The 22505-nt window shown below is 43.9% G+C and overlaps 1 protein-coding gene across 1 annotated transcript in view; it reads right to left on the minus strand.

Annotated features, from left to right (window-relative positions):
• Positions 1–12186: 12186 nt before the first annotated feature.
• Positions 12187–22505, minus strand: part of SIAH3 (siah E3 ubiquitin protein ligase family member 3) — a 47449-nt gene continuing 37130 nt past the window's right edge. Inside the window, exons 7-8 of the mRNA XM_010073236.1 lie at positions 20508–20536; positions 12187–12801 (exon numbers count right to left, since the gene is read on the minus strand). Coding sequence (XP_010071538.1) covers positions 12267–12801; positions 20508–20536 — 564 coding nt within the window. The 3' untranslated portion in view covers positions 12187–12266. The remainder of the gene's footprint in view (positions 12802–20507; positions 20537–22505) is intronic.

Here is a 22505-nt window from a genome sequence, read left to right on the forward strand (position 1 = left end):
TTGCTGCACATGAAATTCAGCAGTATTAAAGGAAGTACTACACTGCCTTCCCCAAACATAATTTTGGTCCACAAAAAGCACCCTGATCCTTCCTGCCTTGGGTTTTAAGGCACAACTACCTTCTCTGCAAACTAGTGACTGCTCTGCAGCCACCAGTGTTATTTGTTCATGGGGAAGCGGAGGAAAATTGCCTGCCAGATCTCTCTCCTCCATCATCAGCTCTTTTTTTTGTGTCTGCCATGAAGAAACTTGCTAATCCCAAAAGAGGTGGAGTTCTCCTCTCTAGAGTTTTTGAAACAGAGTCTAGGATTGTGCTGGTAGGCCAGAGAAAGGGAGAACAAAGGAAATTAAAAGAGCAGAGGCTGATGGGAGCAATGCAATTACTTTATTCCTTTCCTCCCACAGTAGGTGTCTCAATAGCTGAAATAGGTCACATCCTCAAAGTGCCCTCCCTTCACCCTCTACAAGGGAAACTATGGATGACCTGTGCAGATGCAGGCACTTGTCTTCCAGATGTCTGAAATCAGAGGGGACAACATCCATGCTTCATGTCCAAGGGGAGAAGCTCATTCTTGTAGTCCCTTCAAGTTTCATTTGCACATACAGCAGGGAATTTCAGGTGCCTCCACTCTGGATCAGGTACAGTTTTCTTTCACTGTTTTGCTGAATTATTTAACACGAGCTTGATGTCCCTCGCAGCTAGGTTCCAGAGGAATGAGTGGTAATGAGGCAGTAATTTGTATGAGAAACAACAGGTCAGCTAAGGTATCCTGCTCTGAGAAGAGGGTGGAGGTTGCTCCAATAAACCATGAATATTCATCTTGCACATCTGGTCAGTTTTGATCACTCAGCTCGTTTCAAAGCAATTTCTGTTAAGCTTCATGAGTACCTGAAACAGGTTTTGTCAATAAGAAAGCAAAGAAAAAGACCGATGTTAAATGGAGTTGGCAGGCAATAGGGTTAGAAATCCTGCCCAATTCTGATCTTGCAAATAACCAACCTGAAATTAAAGAATTAATCTGTGAAGGTCCTTGACAATTTATGTGGTAGCATCAAAGTCTACTCCCTGTTAACTGTCCAGAAGAAAAAACCAAACAAAACACAACCCCCAAGGCCTGCAAGAAATGAGAAGCAGCCTTGTGTTGTTTCCATTTAGTGAAATGTTGTAAAGATTAGATAACATCAAGAACCCTTTTCTTTGTTTCCCCACATGACCAGCTTTGGGCTAAACACAGGACCAAAGCTCTGATTCCTACATGGGTTTTCAGGCTCCTGTCACCAAATGCGGGCGGTGCTGAATCCTGCTGACAGAGCAACTGGGGACAGCTCAAGCTGGGAGTACTGGGACCTGTGTTTTGCCTTTGGTGATGGTGACACTATTATTTTCAAACTGTTTGTGACTGTAGAAGATTAAAGATGGGCAACAGCGAATTGTAAGGCAAGCTTTTAGAGGCAGTGCACTTTGGCAGTTGTTCTTTTCTTCCTAATATTTCATTTCTACCCTCTCATGATGCATTACCCCCTTCATAAAAGTACCCCTCCAACGCAAGCAGGTGATATAAGCTGAGAATGCCATATAAGTTTTAATGGTGTTTTTCATGGCAGACATTGTGAAATGCTTTACAGAAACTAATAGAAGAGTTTATTGCTGATCTTTCATGTAATACATCATCACAGGGATTTCTAGAAAATTATATACATTGATTCAGATTAAGAAATTCTCTCTGAGGTATCATTGCGTGTTAAAACAGAGCACTTCATACAATGTAATATATTACGTCGATGTCAAATATTCAGGGGGGCAGTGAAATATGAATGTTAACAAATACAGATATATGTTGAAATACATATGAAAGAAAACACTGCTTAGGGTTTGCACAGTAAATTTCTTTCATATTCCCATGCTACTTTATTTACTTAAATTCCAATCTGACATACATCGCAGGTTATCCATGCTTATTTTCGAGTTTGTGCGAAGTCTTTCCCTGTCTTTTGAAATGCTTAAGCATATCCATAGATCTCCTAACCGAAGTGCTAGGAAAAACTTGCTATGCATTGGTCCTTAAATGAAGCAGCTGCTGTAGGAGCTTTACCATCGTAAGGATCTCAAGTGGCACAGCCTTGTACTGCTCATCCGAAAAGGAACAGTTTCAGTTTCTTCAAGGATTTTCTTGAGACATTAGCAGAGTGATACAAAAGAATGGGCTTTTGAAGATGCTGTTATTGATGCTCACACCTCAGCGTCACAGAGGTTAAGCTAAGCATTTGGATTAAGTGATCTGAACTGTAGTTAAATCATGGTGTAGTCATGTTCCAGAGACCTCTCTTCTCCATAGTCCCTGCTGACCTTCAGGGATGCCCACCCTGCCAGCCGGGCTCCAAGCACTTCTTACTGCACTCCTTGATGCTTCTTTCTCACTAACTGAAACTGGAAGCCTGTCTCACAGTCTCTTGCTGGTTTGCTGCCTGCTGCACGCTTTGCGATGCCTTGTGCTAGTTTGCCTTAGGGTTCAATATGTCTGTCCTGGGAAATGACACTGTGTTAAGACATGTGGCATCTAGCACAAGGCAGAAGAGATAGCTGGATCTCCTAACCCTTTGGGAGTATGAAGTCTTGTGCAATTATGTTGACATAACACAGAGGTGGTTTGGGTTCAGTTTTTCAGCTGGGAAAGTTTGATTTTCAGAAGAATTGAAGTCAGGGCCTTTGAGGGCTGCAAGGGGATGGGATTGCAACTGGGGGATGAATAGCGATAGTTTTGTGGTGAGGATGTTTGGACTGGAGGCGAGGCTGCTAGCCAGGGAAGGAGACTGCTCTGGGGTGAGATGATGAGGGGACAGGCAGCTCTTCTGCCTTGGGAATGGTGACCCCATACTCCACAATGGTGTTTAAGCTGGAACCGCAGCCTGAGGGCTGAGGTCCCAGGGACTGAGGACCATTCTCCAGATCATGCATCACCATGACCACAGTCAAAATCTCCCTTGGATGAAGTGATTTGAATGCAGTCGTCACCGTTGGATGAGAAGAAAACAGCAACATTTTAGTGACAATGAAAATGCTTCCCATCATCACCACTGTTATTTCTGCCTTTCCCTAGAGGACCTGAGACCAAATATTTGCATAGATGAGGAGTCAGGAGGACCTCTCCTGATCCCTCTTGTGGGAGCTAGCCAAAGCAGCCTCTAACTACACAGTCCTTTTCCAACACCCTCCTGCTTGACAACAAATAAGTTCCCAAGCCAGCTTGGTTAGTGTCTCTCTGATCAAAGATGACTGCCATTGGGTCTTTTAACATGCAATTACACTTTGAAAGGTCACTCTGTGAAAATGGTGAGGAAATGGTGAGGCTCTGTGTTTATTGACTCCTTTCCCTGGGCAATTTACTCAGTTTACATATAATGAATAAATGCTGTCCTTGGCTGCTGCCCAGCAAACTGGTCTGTGTCAGCTTTCTGCCAGGGCATTATCACAAAAATTAAAAGTTGCTCCAGAAAAACCTCTTGACCTGTAGCCTAGGAGTGTCTTTTTCCTGTCACATTTGCATTTGGGCACTTTGCCATGATCCTCCTTATCAGTATTGCCCCATTTCTTCTAATTTTCAGCTGCTGGTGAACTCCACCGCTGCTTGTATCCGAGTTAGATTTTGTCCCACTGTCAACTATTACCTACACTGTAGACCCTAAATTAACTGTGATGGTTCAGACCTGTCTAGAACTGGCTGTTGTGTCTATTTGACACAGTCAGCAGAGGAAAATGTTTTGGTTTTTTTTCCCTGTTAGACAGTGTATCAGCCTTGCAGATGGCCGCAATCAGTAAGGTGAACTTAGTTCCAGGATGGGCAGCTGACCAACTGTGGGCTGAGCCAGTGACTTAACCAGGTAAAGTGGTGAGAACGTTGTTGCAGAATGGCTTCTGATGCTTGTGCTGGCTCACATGTAGTCAGATCACAGACCTCATAGCAATGCAGTGTGAATAAAATGGCCAGTTGGGCACCAGCACCACTCAGCTGCTCACTCACCCTCCCCCATCGGAAAAAAAAAGATGGAAGAGGGAATCAGAGGGATAAAAGTAGGGAGACTCATGTCTTGAGATAAGAACAATTTAACAGGTAAAGCAAAAGCCATGCACACACAAGCAAACCAAAACAAGGAGGAATCCATTCACCACTGCCCATCGTCAGGCAGGTGTTCAGCCATCTCTGGGAAAGCAGGGCTCCATCACGTGTAATGATTACTTGGGAAGACAAATGCCATAACCCTCACTTCCTTCTTCTTCCCCCCAGTTTTATATGCTGAGCGTGATGCCGTATGGTATGGAATATCCCTTTGGTCAGTTGGGGTCAGCTGTCCTGGCTGTGTCCCCTCCCAGTTCCTCATGTACCCCCAGCCCAGTCACTGGTGGAGTGGTGTGAGAAGCAGAAAAGGCCTGAAACATTCCTGTGCTGTCAACACTGTTCTCAGCACAAGTCCAAAACACAGCCCCATGCAATCTACTATGAAGAAAATCTGCACCCACCAAAATCAGCACACAGATCTAGGGACAAAAAGGATCAATTTAATCTCATGGCTGGATGGTGTAAGTGGAGTTTCTGCAGCTAGCCTGGACCTGGAGGGCATCATCAGGTCTGGAGAAGAGCTGACATTATACCTACCATGCAAAGGAGTTATGTCAGTCACTGAGGAACTGAGAGCCCAAAGTCTAGCCCATTTGACCTGATAGCCATTGCATCTAAATGGGAAGTGCAACCATCACTGCACAGGGAAACTTCATGGGTCATGGTAGGGCCTTCACTTAGGTTGCAGCTCAAGTGGACTCAGCAGTGCAGGCGAGTGCATTTTGCAGAAAGAAATCTTCTGTTTCTCTCTGGATGGAAGGACCTCTGAAGTTAAGACTTATATTCAAAGACTTCTCAGCATTTGTATCTATAGTATTTGGAGTCTCGCTCTATGCACAGTGATGAGCCCTGTGGGATGGACACCCCCTGCGGTGCATCTGTGCTGGCCCCAGTGTCCTGGATACCGACATAGCTAGTGACTCAGCTCTGGTTCCTCCAGGTTTCCAGCTGAGAGAAGAAGAGCAAACAAGAGTGAGACGTGAGGAGCAATCATGGATGAGATATGACCCAGCACAGACAGTATGATTAAATGCTCACCCTCAATATACTAAGGACATATTCCACGCAGAAATGTTTTTCTAACATGACCTCCCAGTGTGTACATAACCACCAGTCCTGCATAACAGGCTATAGGGCTGGTGAGCTTGCTATAACTCACAGAGTGTCCTGCCAACACCAGCCAGCACAGACATACACTGCTGGAGGGCCCAGGTTCAATCTCTGCTGGTTTTCAACGCTGGAGTTATCACACGTAATCACAACAACAACAATTTATAGGCTGTCAGGAATGCAGCCAGTCCTCCTCAGACGTGGGGCTGTCCGTGTCTTCTGCCAATCCAGTAGAGGAGCCATGTGAAGGCTTACCCAGAGGAGGCTGGATAAATCTCCTTGGCAGCTCTCACACTGGTAACACCGTCCAGTGGGTATTTATACTCTTTTTTTTCAGTCCCAGTTAAGTATTTCTTTGTGAAAACTCTGGAAGTGACAGAGCAGGGGCTGTGGCATGCTGAAGTTCAACCCTCTCTGTCTACTGGAAATACTTTTCCAAGGACACATGTCACAAGAAACTGCTGCCCAGAGGCGACAGCAATATATTTCTGCTTCACTCAGGTACTTCACTTCAGTAGCTAAGTTTTTTTTCAGTTCAGCACTTCTTTGAGTAATCAGGGTAGCCCTGAAACTGTCACTCTTCTGGATGCCTTCTTCCACATCTCAATAAGGCAAAAGCATCACCCGAAGCACATTTTGAGTAATGATCCCTTTCAGTATCAGCTGCTATTTAAAAGACGTTATCAGCCCTAAAAGGCCTCACTGCATTATTATTTTATGTTAGTATATTATACTATTATTCATTTATATTACTGCATTTCCCAGAGTTCTTACTGTGGATCAGGACCCTACTGTGGAAGGTGCAGTAGCACCCAGCCATGTTTTGTAGCCTGCTGTCGTTGTCAGAAGCTAGAGAGGAACCCGTATCCCAAAACAGAAACTATCTGAATGAGATATGGATGGGTCTACTGTTTGTGTCCAAGATCTTGTTTTAATTCTCAAAGCTAAGGGCGGGACTCACACCAATATTGTCTGCTCTTGGACTGAACATCTCTAGAACTGGTGGCATCCAGTTCTGTGGTCCAGCCACTTGCCACAGTTTATTAGGAGAGATACAAACTGATTCCTGCAGGTGTATCTAGTGCTGCTGTTGTGAAAGGCACAGGCAAAGGCTTGCTTGCATCCCTGCTGTGCACACACACCAATGAGCCTCTCAGAGCCTCAGTGGAGCCTTGCTGTCTGCTGCCCTAAAACCATCTCAGCCTAAAAGTCGATGTTAGTAGATTTTTAGAGAACAGTGTTAAAGTCATCAAAGGCTTTAAGCCAGCTGCTCGACAGCTGTTATCCTCAATAGTCTAAGCCAGGATTGTGACATGAAGAAAGTGTCTACATAGGTTGTGTTTATGACTCTGGATTAACCCTGAACGGGCAGGAGATGTAGTGATCTCCCCACAGCCTTCTGGCCAGGCCCCCTGCTCTGAAGAGAAAGATGCTTTTCAGGCTTGTTTCATGCATGACAGTGTTTGCTTTACTTTTTAAAGTGGTCTCCCTTAGACGAGAAAGGAAGAATATCTGAGTTTCTCTTGAACTCAAGCTAATAGAACCTGGCTGGCACTGAAGTGACTCTTGCTATGCAGACATCCAGTCTGCAGCAATAAGGAAAGTGCTTTTAAGATCACTCTGCCCCAGATCTCACATTTGCATTTGAATAAGTTTGTTTCTTTGTCTAAAAGCTCTGATTTTTCAGCCTGCACCACATGGATGTTGAAGCAGTTCATCACTGTTGCCATGAAAGTTCAAAGTCATTTATCTTCAATAAGGTTACTTGATGCAATTTCTAACAGCAAGAACCCCCCAGTCCTGGGGCTTTCTACAAGATTAAGTGATGTATTCAGATAGGCAGTGTCTTGGGAAGATTTTCAGTACCTGGAAGACATAAAGCTCAGTCTAGTCGAAGGACAGTGGGCTTTGCAATTGATCTTTCCCATTTGCCTCCCAAACTAAGGTTTGTGAGGCTCTTTTTTGGAGCTTGGCATCCTTTTGTGGAAGTGCTGAGAGAACAGCCATCTTTGCCATGAATGTTAGTCATCTTTCTCTTGAAGGTGATCACTGCCTGCTAGTCCTTCACACGCATGTTCTGGAGGGGCAGAGGTCAAAGGGGGATAAAAAAGCTATGCATTAGTCTGTTGTCTTTGTGGAGAGAGAGAGAGTGAGTAATCATAGTCCTAACCAAGGGTATGAGGTATAGGTTTTTTGTGTGCTTTTCAGCAAACATTTTCCTACCTTAGTGGGAACCATACAGGTGAAAGACAGCAAAACTTTCAGGCCCCAGGGCTTGGAAGAACCACTAGCAGCTGCAGACAGGTGGGTGCCCATCAAAGCCAGAGCAGCTGTGTGGCAGGAGATGGGCTGGGTGTCTGCACTCACTAAGCAGTGTCTGGTCCATCCATATGCAGACCCACAGTACCAAGGGCTGATCTTCTCATCCGCACTGCTCCTGAGACAAGGCTCCCAGCAGAGACCCTTTTGCCAGGTGGAAGGTGCTGATGTGAAGTGACACAGAGACTCAGCTCCTTGCTGGTTTCCTACTCTTAGGAGGTTTGGTCATATTCCTGACAGCCCCTGCTGTGACCTCACTCCGGTGCTTTCCCTTGAGTGGTATTTTTGTCTGGGGTTGAGCTCTGTCCTCAGATCTATGTGTACACTCCTGGAGCCTGCAGGTGCTGCCTTGTGCTACCCTGCTGTGAAACGCCCTTGTTTTCTCCAGGGTCATCTCTGCGGAAGATGAATCACCTTATTTTTTTTGTGAATAGTTCTAGTGATGACACGTGTGGGAGAGTACAGTCTTTGTTTTCCGCCCTTTGCCCAGCTGGTGTGAGCATGCAGAGTTAATTGAATTAAAAAAAAAAAAAGTGTTAAAAACTTATGCTTGTGTCTGAACAGTTCACAAGCTGCAGCTGCTCCAAGTGGGGTGTTTCTGATCCAGCCAAGCAGAAGTGCGTCTCTGTGTTTGTTCTGATGAACCCTTCTCTGAACAAGGTGTTTTTCAGATGTGTTATGAGCTAGAAAAGCAGACCAATCACCTATACTACAGTACTGTCAATCAAGCTTCATTCTTCTTGTGCCCAAAAGCGAGAGCCATGCAGAAGTACCCAGCAATTTATTGTTATTAATTTTGTTATAACCCTTTCAGTGTCCAGAATTCACCATCCCTCCTTTCGTTGGTAGCTTACTTGCCTGTATTCATAAAGGAGAGTATGGAATGTAGGATGTGATATCAGAGTCCAGTGGGAAGAGAACTACTGCCCTACTTCTCAGCCAGCCCTCCAGCTGGCACTGGCACAGCAAGATCCTTTGTCATCTTCAAGATGATGAGACTCAGGATGCTTCAGCTGATTTATAAGGAGTTGTGGATATATGATGTGAGCTTAATTCATAATGGGATTGAGCTGAAAGCACTAATGCTGTTTTACTGCAGATCTGATATTAACATTCACACCATGTCTGATGGATAGTGCAGAAGAACCAAAGCAGATTTTCTAGTGGCCTGGTAGCAGTCCATCTGGCTCAGCCTGATGAAATTATTGCTGCAATTTAGTAATCTAGGCACAGGCAAATCCATCCATGAGCATGGATATGTAAAAACACTAAAAAAAAAGAATAGCATTTTGTATATGTTAAAAAAATAAAACAAAGAGGGAAAATTGGTCTCAGGTAGGTAGGTAGGTAGGAAAACAGAATTTTGCAACACCTGCATAGTGACTTTGCAAGACCTCATTTTCTCCTGCAGCAAAATAAAGGTACTTCCTTACTTCATGGAGTAAGTTCTTCACATTTTTGAAGGAGTTTGGAGTGACTACATATAATACACTGCAAAGATGCAAAATGTTAGAGTACAAAATGAATTCTAGAAGCCCCAAATTCAGCCCAAATCTGTTAACTCAAGCCACAACTGCCTTTCAACCACGAGTAAAGAGCTGTAAAAAGTGCTATATTATGGGCATTGAAAGATTGCATGTAAACTGAATTTCATTGTTGATCCTACTTGCCAATATTTTAGGATTTATGTCCCATCATGCAGAATATTTGCTTCACCTTTGCTTTATGGCAGTGAAGGGTTGCTCACAGGCTTTGAATTATGACGGAATTAGAATATCTTCCATGGCAGAAAGCCCTTAAATATACCCTTAAATATTTGAGTTTTATGTGGAGATGCTTTTGAAGGCTGGATTTAGGTGCCCACATCTCCTTTCTCTCAAACATGTGTCCTCTTTTTCTGTACTGGAAGTCTTAATGTGCAGATTTTCATCAGTACTCCAATGTACCTAGATTTCTGAAATCCCTACCAGACCTGGGGCTTAACAGCCGTGGAGAGAGCCAAGTGAGGAGGTTTCTTGGTTGGCTGCAAAGAGCTGTGGGAGAGATTTGAGCAATGGCAGCCAAGAGACAGAGTGGGAGGAGGCAAGCAGTGCCATGGGCTCTGCAAGCCAGAGCGGGAAGCCCAGGTTGAGAGCTTGAGATGGAGATGAGAAGGGTGGTCTCCAGAGGAGGACTGGGAAAGAAATGGAAAGGCTGAACTTCTGGTGCGGTCATGAGAAAGCTCTGGGAGAAGGACATGGGGGATGTGAGGAGGTCGTCGTCAGGGAGGTCAGAGTTCCACTGTGCCTCCTGCCCCATTGAAACCAGGCAACCATGATGCTGTCAAGGGATTGAGTTGCCTGTCCTGGAGAACCACCGCTGTCACACTCATCCTGCCATAAATACACCAGTCTCTTTGTGAGGTACATGTCCAAAAATACCAACAATGCATTTTAATTTCAGTAGATACTTCGAGAACAAAAGGTGTCAACTAGCAAGAAGTATAGTCTGAAACAAATGAACACCCAAGGAACATCCCTCCCCTAGAAGAGGTTGTGATCTGATCTAGGTGTCCTGCTCCGGCAGGGGGATTGGACTAGATGATCTTTCGAGGTCCCTTCCAATCTTTAACATTCTGTGATTCTGTGTGTGATTCTGTGATCAGACAACAAAAGCAGCATTACATTACATTACCTGTCTGACACAGTGTCCAAAGAGCTCAGGAAGTTTGAACTAGAGGAACTGTTTATGTTGGGGTTTTATTGCCATTGCCTTTGCCTTGTTTTAATTCAGCAGCAGAATATTTGCTGGAGGAGCTGGGCTGGAGAAGCCAGTTAGAGTCCACAAAAATGCCAATGATTTATTTATTGCCATCATTTAGGGAAAGGGCAGCAGTTGCTTGTTCTGAATATTTAACATAGCAGGAAAAAGCAAGCTGCTCTGAAGCCTGTGTGTTCGTGTGAAGCGCTGCAAGCCAGCATGCCCGTTTGGACCCCAAAATTCAGAGGTAGGAGAGCCATGAAGGTGTGCCAGGTATGCCATACTCTTACAGGGACTGAGACTTCTTCTTCAGATCTCAGTTTGCATGGTAATGAGCAGCCTGCTGAGGAGATCCTCTCTGATCAGTGACCTGCTATGAAAGTCCAGGTAAGGAGGTGAGGTGCGCCCGCAAATCAGAAGGCACTACCCAAGTAGCATTCATCTCAGGAAAATTGAAATTCATTTTACTTCACGCATCATTTGTAATAATTCCCAGGAAAGCAGCAGGTGGGAGAAATTAGCATCAGAGCTGTTCCCTACCCAAAGCTAGCTATAGCAAGTTGCCTTTTGAAACACTGAAGGACTGTTCTTACCTCGCTTCCCCCCTTCCTTGGTTTTCCAAGGGACTCAAGCAAATGGCCTCAATGTCTCCAGCTACTGACACAACCCACCAGAGGTTTCTCAAAAAAAGCATTCAGGAGCAGCCAGGTCAGAGCCACACAGGGGCAGAAGGGAAGACAGAAAAAGACAATTTCCCATGCTTCTCGTGTGTCACACTCAGTGCAGAGCCGCCTCCTTCAACATGTCATCTGCTGCAGTGGGATTTCACTGCTGTTGTTGGCTATGGAGGAAACATGCCTGACTGCAGATGGGACTGAGCATCAGGAAATGGCAAGCACCTGCCTCTGACTCTCCCCAAGGAGCCATCTGAGGGAGAAGCTCTTAGAGAAGCCTGTTTCTTCTTGTGACTGTCACCATCTGTGAAACACCCTTAGCAGAACAAAAGGGACCATTGTCATGCCCCAAGTGTATGAAGAAAAAAACCCAAACATAAGTCTGTTTTTAAAGGAGAGCATCTAAAATCTCATAGCCAATTTGCAAACAGATATTCCGTCTGCATTGTTTTAAATCAATATTTAGCAGCACAGGTTGTGGGTCTAAGTGGCACAGAATTCAATATCAAGATCAGTACACAACATAGGACCTTCCTGTTACTTTTATTTTCTGAAAATCTCTTTTTGAATGCTTAAGGAAATAGCAGCTAAAAAGGTTAATGCCCTGATGATTGGCTATGGTTATATCCATCCTGGAGCCAGACCATCTAGCAAGCCTCTCACTGCCCATCGTGATACAAGAGTGAGATTTAACCATGCTCACAGTGATGAACCACTATGTGTCAACCCCAGTTTAATGCAGGATGAGGCTTCCCAGGCCCCAGTGACTTTTTCTTCCAAAGCTTTAATTGTCTGGGTGGTAAAGGTTGTTTCCTCAGAAGCTGAAGGGAGCTCTGAAACTGCAAGCTCCCTAGGACTTGGTTGTGACCACAGTGTAAGAGTTAAATCACTATTGCTAGTAACTTGAGCGCTCTTGTCCCTTAGTGGAATGCTTTACCTTTTACCAGGCACAGGGGCCTCCTTAATATCAAGCAGTTAGGCAGACAATGAAGGAAACGTATTTGCATAACATGCTCAGACCAAAGGTTTCTATGAGTCACCATGGATGCACTTTCCAGGAGAAAGTGTTACTGGAGGGCAACAATAAATTGATCAGTCTCTTTAAAATTTCTCATAAAATTGTATTAACAAAATGGTAAATACATTACACAGAGACCGTAACCACAGGATGTTTACATAATGCCCACTGTGGACAAGTACTAAATACCATAAAAGACCTGAGACCCCCCCAAAAAGTCCACAAGTTCTGGCTCTCACAAGGCAGCTAGAGCACAACTGTTCCTTCTCCTCCTCTTCTTCCTCTTCCCCTTCACACTTCAGCTTCAGCATTGTGAACTTTGCTGGTGGTTATTGCAATTCCTATTGCTAGGCTTCCATTGTCGGCAAAGAGCTGAGCCAGGGAAGTGTTCAGCACAAGACAATCCCCGTCCGAAATGACTGAGTCAACACACTCCAGTACTGACCTCGGGGTCGCCTCCCATTTAAGGCGCCTCTGGTTCCTGTTGAGCTCAAGCCGGTAGGTGAAGTTGTCGGCTTGGTTTGGTGTGCCAATCAGCATCATCGTGGCGAAGAACTGGGGGTGGCCTTCATACTTCTCCTGCTTCCTGAGGACCAGCAAAAACTGGTGGCCAAGGCAAGAGTGCATGATGATCCAGTCTGTGGGTGCAGGCAGGTGCATGTCCGTGGCCAGGAAGACAATCTCTGCCCCCTGAAGGATGTTGATGTGGTGGGTCTGCCTCAGGTGGGACACCACCACCTCCAGGTGCCCTTCCCATGGGCAGGAGAAGAGCGGGCACATGCAGGGAACCAGCTGAGGGTCGTGCACTGCTTCATGGTGATGGCAGGGAGGAAGGACGCCTTGCTCCGTGGACGTCTGTGCAGCTGCACAGCGGGTCGGTGCATACTGTGAGAAGAGAGAAATCACAGGTGATAGCAAGTGGACCAGGAACCTGTACAGATATGCAAGGTGCAGACCCTCAGATGTCAATCACCTTATGACCCACCTAAAACAGCAGTGGTGATAACACCAGGAACCCAATGCTGCTGAAACCAGGCTGAGATCAGGGGCAATCCAGTCCTGGATCTGCATGGCAAAAGGTGCTGGCAGTTGCCTTGTTCTCCAGGAGAAGAGAGAAACCATTTGAGCCATAACAAGTAACTTCAAATGAAAGTGATGTATGTGTTTAAAGAGTGATTTCATTAGTTTGGGGAGAAAAATATGATTAAAAAGAAAAAAAACCAACAAAGCAAGGACAGCATGGGGCATTTTATACAGTTAAGGCTCTTGCAGCTCAGAACAAGGAAATTAAATATGTATGGGTTTATTATTCTTTAATGAAACACACTGGCAAATACAGGCATTTCTCCTGAAACAGTGTGCTTTATAACACCCATAATTTGTGAAATAAAAGTCAGTTTTTATTGTACATGATGCCTTCACTTTTTTTGTCAATGTATTTGTGCTTAATTGATGCACTTACCTCCATAAATCTTAAAGATCTCTCACAGGTGGATGGATGGCAAATTAAGGGGTTTTTTATACTAAAGTAAATTTGGATTAAGGTAGGGCATCTAGCTGAAAGATTAGCAGCTCTTGCAGAATAATTTCACATGAAGACCAGGAAGCAAACCATTCTGCCTCTGTCAAGCGAATGTTGTTGAAGAGCAATGAGAAAGTCTTATTCAACCAAAGGTGTATCCACATGTAATGCTATTCAGGAAGAGTAATGGCTCTCCACAATAACCCTGTGGCACAAACCCTAAGGCACAGGCATGCTGGTCATGACTCATCCTTCCCAATTTTAAGCATTTACTTCACCCAAGACAGAAACCTGGTTACCTTGGGACTGCCTCTGCAGTGAATAGAGGGAAGCAGCCCTTCCCAGTGGCAGATTCAGATCTTAGCTGAAGTAATTTGCCTCCTAAAGGTGGCACCAGCTGCTGTTGGAGTGACTAAGGCTGACATCAAATCTGTCCAGTCGTACCTACATTTTCGATGATTAAATGTAGGAGGACATTGTCTCCCTCTGAACTCCTTTGGAGATGCTCATAAGGAGTAATAAGAGTTAAAAATACGTATACATACATATATGTACATTTTGCTTTAACATATGTTTTAGGTAGATTCATGTACTTCTCCGGACACTGCCTCGTGTCTGCTCATTTCACCATATATACCCAAAATGACAGGAACAACAGTACAGTTCTAACATCTAACAGTTTTTCTCCATGCCATGTCTAAGTCATAGGAGATTTGGGGTTTCTTCATCTGTTTTAGAGCAGAGATTTGTTTTAACCAGAGGCAAGCACAATCCCATATAATAGGTACCAGATATGTTGCAAATGGTGCATTGTCTCATCTCTCTATGGATAGTGTAATGACTTTCGTTACAGCCTTGACATGAGAGTAAGCATTCTTACTGCAAGCAGTCTTTCCTACCAGTACTTGCACTTTTGCTTTCCAGGATGTTTTGGAAGGCAATCTCTTGGGTCAGCTGTCCCAACTCTCAGATGACCAAGGCTTCCTTGCCAACCAAAGTGACAAAGTCCTGGATCTCCATTCTCATTTTGTCGGTAGCTGCCAAGGGACGTGATGGGCAGAGCAGGGTTGTGATTGCTGCTGCTGTGAAATTCATGGTTCTTCCCAAGTCACTGGGTGTCAAAATGAGCTGTTTCTTCTTCCTCTGACATTTGATACGAAGAATAATTGGCTATGTAAGCCCTATTGACCTATTATTGAACCTAGCAACTTTTGCTTTGGAGAATTATTACTTCAGTAGTGCTGTTCTGCCTTTTCCTTCCTCTTATTTTATTTGTTTTGATGTACAAAATTCAAGAATATAAACTTTCCAAGAAGATAATGAATTGAGGATGGATAAATGACTGTCATTGTCTGGGAAATAAAACAGGTCATTATAAACTAATCGAGGTTTGTGGCTTTAGCTGCCTGCTTATCACGGTGGGATTGCTGGTCCATACTTAATTCTACATTAATTTTTGCATCCCATTAGGATGAAAGTTATGGTTAAATTAAACTCTTTTTGGTGAAGGAGTCTACTGCAATAGCAGATCGTAAAAGCCTTTTAAAAATTCCCTGAAATGCTAATTGCCTCATAAAATTAATTCTTATCTCCCAATCTAATACAGTGGGTGTGAGCAATTACTTTCTCTCACCAAACTGTTAATGCAACATTAGTGATTATACTAATTAAAACTAATGAACTCATACTCACATGCTGATAAACCTCTCAACCACTCGACAAGTTCCAGCCTTCTATCAGTTTTATTTAGCTCCTCTTTAGGAAGATGAATCTTAAATTAACCTCTTGAATAACACTCAAAATTAGGTTTTGAAATGTGAAGCTTTATAGACTGTGTATAATTCCTCTCCAAAGATTACCAGAGTCAGAGAAACCATTTCCACTGAGGATGTAATTGAATTTAGAAATGCATTTTCCTAATTTGATAAGCATGGAGAGCAATGGTAGCTCATCCATCCAAACTGTATCCACGGTAAGAAAATACAAGTATCTTAAAAAACTACTTTATGACAAGCATGTTTCTATGGCTCGGGCTGGAAAAATAAATTACAATGAGCAATTTATTGACTGTATCTTTCTTCTTTCTTTCATTTGTGATTTTTTTGGTGTGTCTGCAAATAATTGAAAATTCCCTTTCACATCTCACATTTTTGAAGCACTTCCATGAATCACTTCAGCAAAAGATTTTTGGTCTGATTGTTCAGTTCAGGTTTATTGAAGATTCTGGAAATCCAGTGCAAACCACATGATCTATTTTTATTCTCTGACTAGGTGAGAATCATCTTCGAAATCTGGTTTCTGAATTATTCAACATTCCTGTTTCTAAGTTCTAAATTTTGTATTATTCTGAAACAAACATTTAAAAATTCCCTGTCTCTGTGAAAAAAAGTCTCACAGAATATTATCATTTTACTTTTGCTTTTGAGTTATGAGTGCCTGTGCCCTTGTCGGTCTTTCATATGGTTGTGAATAGAACCTCTAAAACTGAAATGCAAAATGGGCATAAAATGGTCACCCTGAGTGCATTTAAATGCTTGAATAAATATTAATGAACATTTTTTCCGTGGTTAATCTGCTCCAGAATTTAGTTTCCATCATTTATTGCCCGATTACCTAATAAAATTAGGTTTATTATATTGTTTTGCCAGTCCAGTATTATTCTCAATTATCTTTTAGACTGTTGGCCAATTTCCGTCAAATTTAACAGTGTGATAGAAGTCTCAAAGGCTTTAATTTTCGGCCAGCTTTGTGACAAGAGGCAGCAGGGCAGAGAAGTATGACTCTTTCACGTCTGCAGGGAGGAACAGATTGCCGCGTGGACAATATTACATTATCAGATAGGAGAGAACCTAAACAATGCCAGTTGCATCCCAAATGTATTATAGACACTAGAGAACCCACATGAGACATTGTCTTTATGAACAGGAGAAAAGGCTTCAGCCAGAGTGCTCCTCATTAGACACGAGATAATCCTGCCACAAGACACCAAACCATGGGAAACCAGGCTCTGCTGCTCACAGAAAAATTTCTCTTTAATGATGCGGCTTATTACAGTGCAATTCTCTTTAAGAACAATTCATTTGTCAAAGGGCAATTTATAAACACATGGTGCTTTTCTTATGAAAAAAAAAAGGTTATATTTGGACCTGGGACACTGGGCTTCTGGGTCCTGCCCCAGCCTTTCTACAGACTTTCTGCTAAAAATGCAACAAACCGCTACAGGTGACTCATCTGTTCTAACTTTGACGTCTAAGGAGTAGGTGGCTAACTCTGAAGAACATCAGCTCCTTTTACAGCCCATGCAGAGCCCCGGAGTGTGATTCACTTCATCCCAAGGGATGCTGAAGGAACATCTCCCCGGACACAGCACTCTACACATAGTCAGGACCAAACCCATCCTCAGGGCAGACCCACAGAGGTTTTACTGGTTTCTAGTATAGGAGGAGAGGGGTGTCCCTGTTTTGAACAGGAGGGACTTGTACCATTATGGGCTCCTCCTGCTGCACTGGAGACACTGCAGTCCATGGAGAGAGAAATGGATGCCTGTTCACACACGAGTGTAAATCTGTGACTCCCTGCCACCATTTCACCAGTGACTTGATAAAAAATCCAGGGGAAGGTCGAAGGGTAGATCCAAGAGGTAGAGATCTCTGAGATCTTGAAGAGGTAGAGAAGACACAAGCATATCTCTGAGTCTGCAGCTGCAAAGCTGAGGCACCCACCCAGGAAAGAGGGATTTCGTATTGCTCCTCATGCTCTGAGGGACCTTTGTATTTTAACTAGCAAAGACTTTAGGTCAGCTATAGCAACAGTAGTGGAAACAGATGCAGCAATGCACACTGCACCCCTGCTGGCTGAGCTCTCTGTCCTGTGGGGTACAGGGGCTGGCTACACCACAAACCCTCAAGCCCTGTTTCTCTGCTGCACATCCGCACAGCTTCATACGGGAGAGCAGAGGTGACCGCTGCCCTGAGCAGCCAAATGCCTTGCGGTTAAAGGCATTTGACTGACTGCAAATGGGAAAAAATTTGCTCACTGTAAAACCTTCAGGGTGAGGGAGGGTTGAATCCAGTCCATATTGTAGAATAATAGATTCTGCTCAGGTCTGCAGAATTAAATCACCTTTCTGCACTTTCCAGTGTTCTCCTGTGTTATACTGGGAACTTGGATGCCTCATTTGTACTTTTACTTACAGTAATGCACATAATGTGCAAAGAATCATCCTTTTACATGCCTGTGGACAGTGCCAGTGCATGCTGAGAACATCCCAAGGAGTGAGGAGAAGGACTCATTTGCTACTCAATCAATAAGGGTTTCCAAAAGCAAAGCAGGTGCTGAGAATCTTTTTTCAGACACTTCACACATGTACAACTGCATTTTATCCTGTGATCACACACAACTTTGTAAACACTCATTAATTCACCCATGGTCTGGGCTATTTGCCTGGGGAAGTCAATGGTGTAGTCTGAAGGCCACCACAGTGGGGCTTCTCACGGAGGTGAGAAATAAAGAGGTGAAAATAAAGCCATTGAACACGCCAGCCAACCCAGCCCAGCAGACAGTGCTCCCTGTCTCCCCTGGTCCAGCTTTAGCACACACTGAGACATGCAACCTAACCCTCATCCTGAGAGGGAACCTGTACCTGTTTCTTCTGTGGATCCAAACTCTTTCCTCCTCAGCCACAGCTTTCCTGGCTGGATTACAGGAGACTTGGTAAGAGCTGTCTACGTTCACGGCAGCTCTGATCTCCGGTGGGAGCTAGGAGTTGAGAGGGGCTGTGCTCACGCCCCTCGTTATAAACCCACCACCTGTGCTAATGCTGCCTCCTGCTATGGCTGGCCCCGCTCCAAGATCCAGTTTCCTACTGTGTACAACTCTGTAAACCTTATCTTGTTTGAGGTAACACCTGATTCAGGCTGACTTTATATATTAAATTACATATACACTTGTATAAACATACATACATATATTCATAAATAGACTCATAACACTTACAGGTTTGTTTCAAATGTTTCTGAGAATCATGCAGTGGAGAAAACCACAGTTTTGTCCACATTAAACCATTCTGGTACCTTTTTATTTAAAAAGTGGTGGGACCTGGGGGGATGGAAGCCCATGCCTTTTGATGAGGAGCTTATTTTTGCTGTCCTTGTGAAAATAGTTCCAAATTTGAGACTGCATTTTTTTTTTTTAAACTGCCTCTGAGAAGGGTTCATTTTGTCATGTGTTTTTTCATCTATGAGGCTCATTGCTGTGGCTGTCTCTGTGCATCACAGGCATCTGTCAGCTGATACCTATGATATTGAGCTGAAGTGTGATGGCAGTATTATTTCTCAGTTTAGGATCAAGGAATTTAGGCATGGAGAGATTAAAGATCCAAGTGTATTGACCATGTTTTGTTGCCCAGTTTATATCTAACAGCCCCTGATTTTTCATGGTAGAATTGCCTCCTAAAGCACTTGATATTTTCAAAATCCAGTCTCCATTAACCTCAGATCATAGAATCACAGAATCATGGAATGGTTTGGGTTGGAAAGGACCTTAAAGATCATCGAGTTCCAACCCCCCTGCCATGGGCAGGGACACCCTCCACTAGACCAGGTTGCTCAAAGCCCCATCCAGCCTGGCCTTGAACACGTCCAGGGATGGGGCATCCACAACTTCTCCGGGCAACCTGTGCCAGTGTCTCACCACCCTCACAGTAAAAAATTTCTTCCTAATGTCTAGTCTAAATCTACCCTCTTTCAGCTTATACCCATTACCCCTTGTCCTCTCACTACACTCCCTGATCAAGAGTGCCTCCCCATCTCTCCTGTAGGCCCCCTTCAGGTACTGGAAGGCTGCTATTAAGTCTCCTCGGAGCCTTCTCTTCTCCAGGCTGAACAACCCCAGCTCTCTCAGCCTGTCCTCATAGGGGAGGTGCTCCAGCCCTCTGATTAATTTCGTGGCTCAAATGCAGATGTGGTTACAAGTCATCAAACTACCTGCAAATCAGGTCTAAGACTTTAGGTTGAGCAGCTTTGGAGCAGAGATCTACTAGAAGCCACCCACAAATAGCTTGCTCTAAATGATTCTCCAGTGTCATAGGGCTTTCCAGGCAGGGACATGAGTCTTCCTCCCAGCTACAGGACCTCCTTGCTAACATGCCATCACTTAATCTGCTCCACCACTCTGCGTGTGACAAGGGACAACAAGAGATGCAGTCACCCTGTAGGTAGGTGAGCAACTTGGAAATGTGCAGTAAGAACTTGATGGATTTTTGGCTTTGACCTAAAGATTTTTGCAGGCAAGAAGGGACCTGAGGCTGCAGCTGTGGGGTGCTCTGAGTGAGAGCTGCATGGCAACTTTCAGGGTTTCTGTTGAAAGAAGTCAGCATTTTATTTGCTGGTGAAATGTGCCATTTATTCAGTTTTCTTACTGTCTTCCTCCTCTTCCTTGGTTTCTCAGGGTCTAATTGCTTCTTCTCATCTGTATGGAAGCTGCCTCCAATAATTTTCTTATTCTCAACTTCTTTCTGCCGCATAAAAGCTTTGCCACCCGCTAACATCCACCTCCACATTACTTACACCCACCACACAGGGACATATGCTCAAAAGAACTATAAAGGTGACATGAAGAAAGTAGTTTGGCTTTTAATCTCGGTCTTCATTGTCTTCATTTAATTTATCTTCTGCTATTTTTTAGTATGCTAATAAGATTGTGTAAATCTCTCAGATGAAAGAAAAGAGATGGGGGAAAAAAAAAACCCCTCAACTATTTTGTCAAAAGCTGTACTTGCATATCTGAAATTAAGAAATCCAAGCCAGGGCTTATGTTGGGGATTTATTTAAAATTTTAATTACACAGAATCATATTCATTACGAATGCATCAGTTGAATTTCTTAAGTACTAAATATTAGTTGCAGCTTTGGCAGTGGGAAGATTTGTTTTCCCTACTATCAAATGGCAGCGAGAGGACAACTTCAAGCTCATTTTGCTAATCTCACTTTGCAACATAATCAGGCATGACTTGGTGACAGTGTGCAGGATGTGTTAATGGCTGTCCTCATGCTAATTACACACCTCTGGGTGTGCAGAGAAAACGCTGCTTTAGTCCAGGCTGCAATACCACACTTCTCTATATCAGAGGACCCTGAATTTTAGATGAGGCCATGTATTTTTAGAGGTATTTTGGAAGAAAATAAATGTATTTTTGTGGTAAATGTAGCAAAAATATGTTACAGAATTTTGAATATATCCCAGATGGAAAGAAAGACATTATTCTCAAATTAAAACCCCTTGCTTGCTTTTCAGAAATCAGTTTTTTCAGCGTAAACTGTCATGCAGACTTGAAGTGCAAGGAAAAAAAAATCAAGAAACCTGACATTTTTCAATATACTGAAAATAATGTAGTTATAATGAAATATATCAGGATCCATACTAAAGTGTTTCAGTCTCATAGATGCTTTCTGAGAGAGACCTAGGTATAGATACCAGCAGAGTGGAGCAAGGTCACACTCTCCAGACCACTTAATGGTCACTGAAACTTCCCATATTTCAGGCTGAAGGGAGATAACAACACCTTGCTGACCCTCAGCCAAAGCTGCAGATGGGTCATGGACACCCAGACAAGTGATCCGGGCGTAGCTTCTATGTTTGTTGGATCTTGCCTGAGATCACTTTATGTGCTTTGAGGAATAAAATACATTGAGTAGATACAAGCAAGGTTCCAAAGGCTTACCCAAGGATGAATCTTAGATTTAAGACCTGTAACAACAGAAAAAATGCTTTGAGTAAACACAGTGTGAGACCATGACTATGAGAACAAATAGGACCAGATGCGCTCATAGTACCCAGAGCATCTTTGCTCAGTGCAGGCTGATCCTTCACCCATGCTCACTACCCTCACCCATGTTGCCTTTCTGCTCTCTGTTACTTGGGCTTGGGACCCCCTGACAGAATCACTGGCTTCCTGGAAATTTTGAAGGGCTTTTAGAATGGAGGGGAGCAATAGAAGAAGACAATAAACTGCTCCTGTTCCTGAAGGAGAAGCCCACGAGGGTCCTCCTGCCAGTACTACTTAAGCCCTTCGCAGAGGCACCCAAGAGAGGAGCTGAACTGAGGCTGTTTTGGTGAAGCACGAGAAGGTGTCCCCACTGTGATGGTGGGGGGAGCGGAGACAGACTCTTTCTCTGTCACGAGGAAATTCCCTGAAGTGCAGATGGCTACTGGGGATGAATCCAGATCCTGGATCCTGAGCTACAGCTACTGTCAGCAATAGAGGTGAAAAGGGTGGGCAGCTGCAGGTCCGAAACACTGTTTTCCTCCTCTGCAGGGAGTTTAGAGATAATTTTACCATTTTCCTCTCTAGTTTGGTTCTGGGAGACCCTGAATCTCCTCCTGGCAGGCTGCCTAGTCTCACAGAAGGGCTGGAGCCTTTACAGATTTGGGAGAAGCCAGGCTGGAGGGTGGGATGTGCCCTTGGGTCCTGATTTGCAACTTGAATTCTCTTTGCTGCATTTTAGGACTGGGCACAATGGAGTGACAACAAACCATTGTGCAGAGTATTTGATGTTGCACTGCAACTGCTGTTGCACTGGGGCATGGATATGTTGACCCTCTTCCCTTTGGATTAGAAGAATATTTTATACCTTGTTCTAAGCAAGGGTGCCTCTTAATGCCATTCCCTTTGGCCACGTAGGGCAAGTATCAGAACCCAAGGTACACGCTATCAGCTCTTGCTCCAGAAGAGCAGGGTGTAACAACTGTTTATTACCAGATTGCTCATGAGGCAATGCTGTTTGTGAATCTGGGTGATGTAGTGAACAGCCTGCATATGTAAAAAGACATAATCCAAAATGTAGAACGATCTGAAGATTCACTTCGTCTTTTATCCACTTTGTATTTTGGATAAAGACTGTTAACAAAGTGCAAACCCATTATAGGCTTTAATTAAAAACAAAGTGACAAAGTAGTTCCAAGCTGTGTCTGCTCTGTCTGATAAGGGAGGCAGAGTTCACAAGAGCTCT

Source organism: Pterocles gutturalis, unplaced genomic scaffold, assembly GCF_000699245.1.
Source record: "Pterocles gutturalis isolate BGI_N339 unplaced genomic scaffold, ASM69924v1 scaffold8272, whole genome shotgun sequence".
In the NCBI taxonomy this organism is placed as follows: domain Eukaryota; kingdom Metazoa; phylum Chordata; class Aves; order Pterocliformes; family Pteroclidae; genus Pterocles; species Pterocles gutturalis.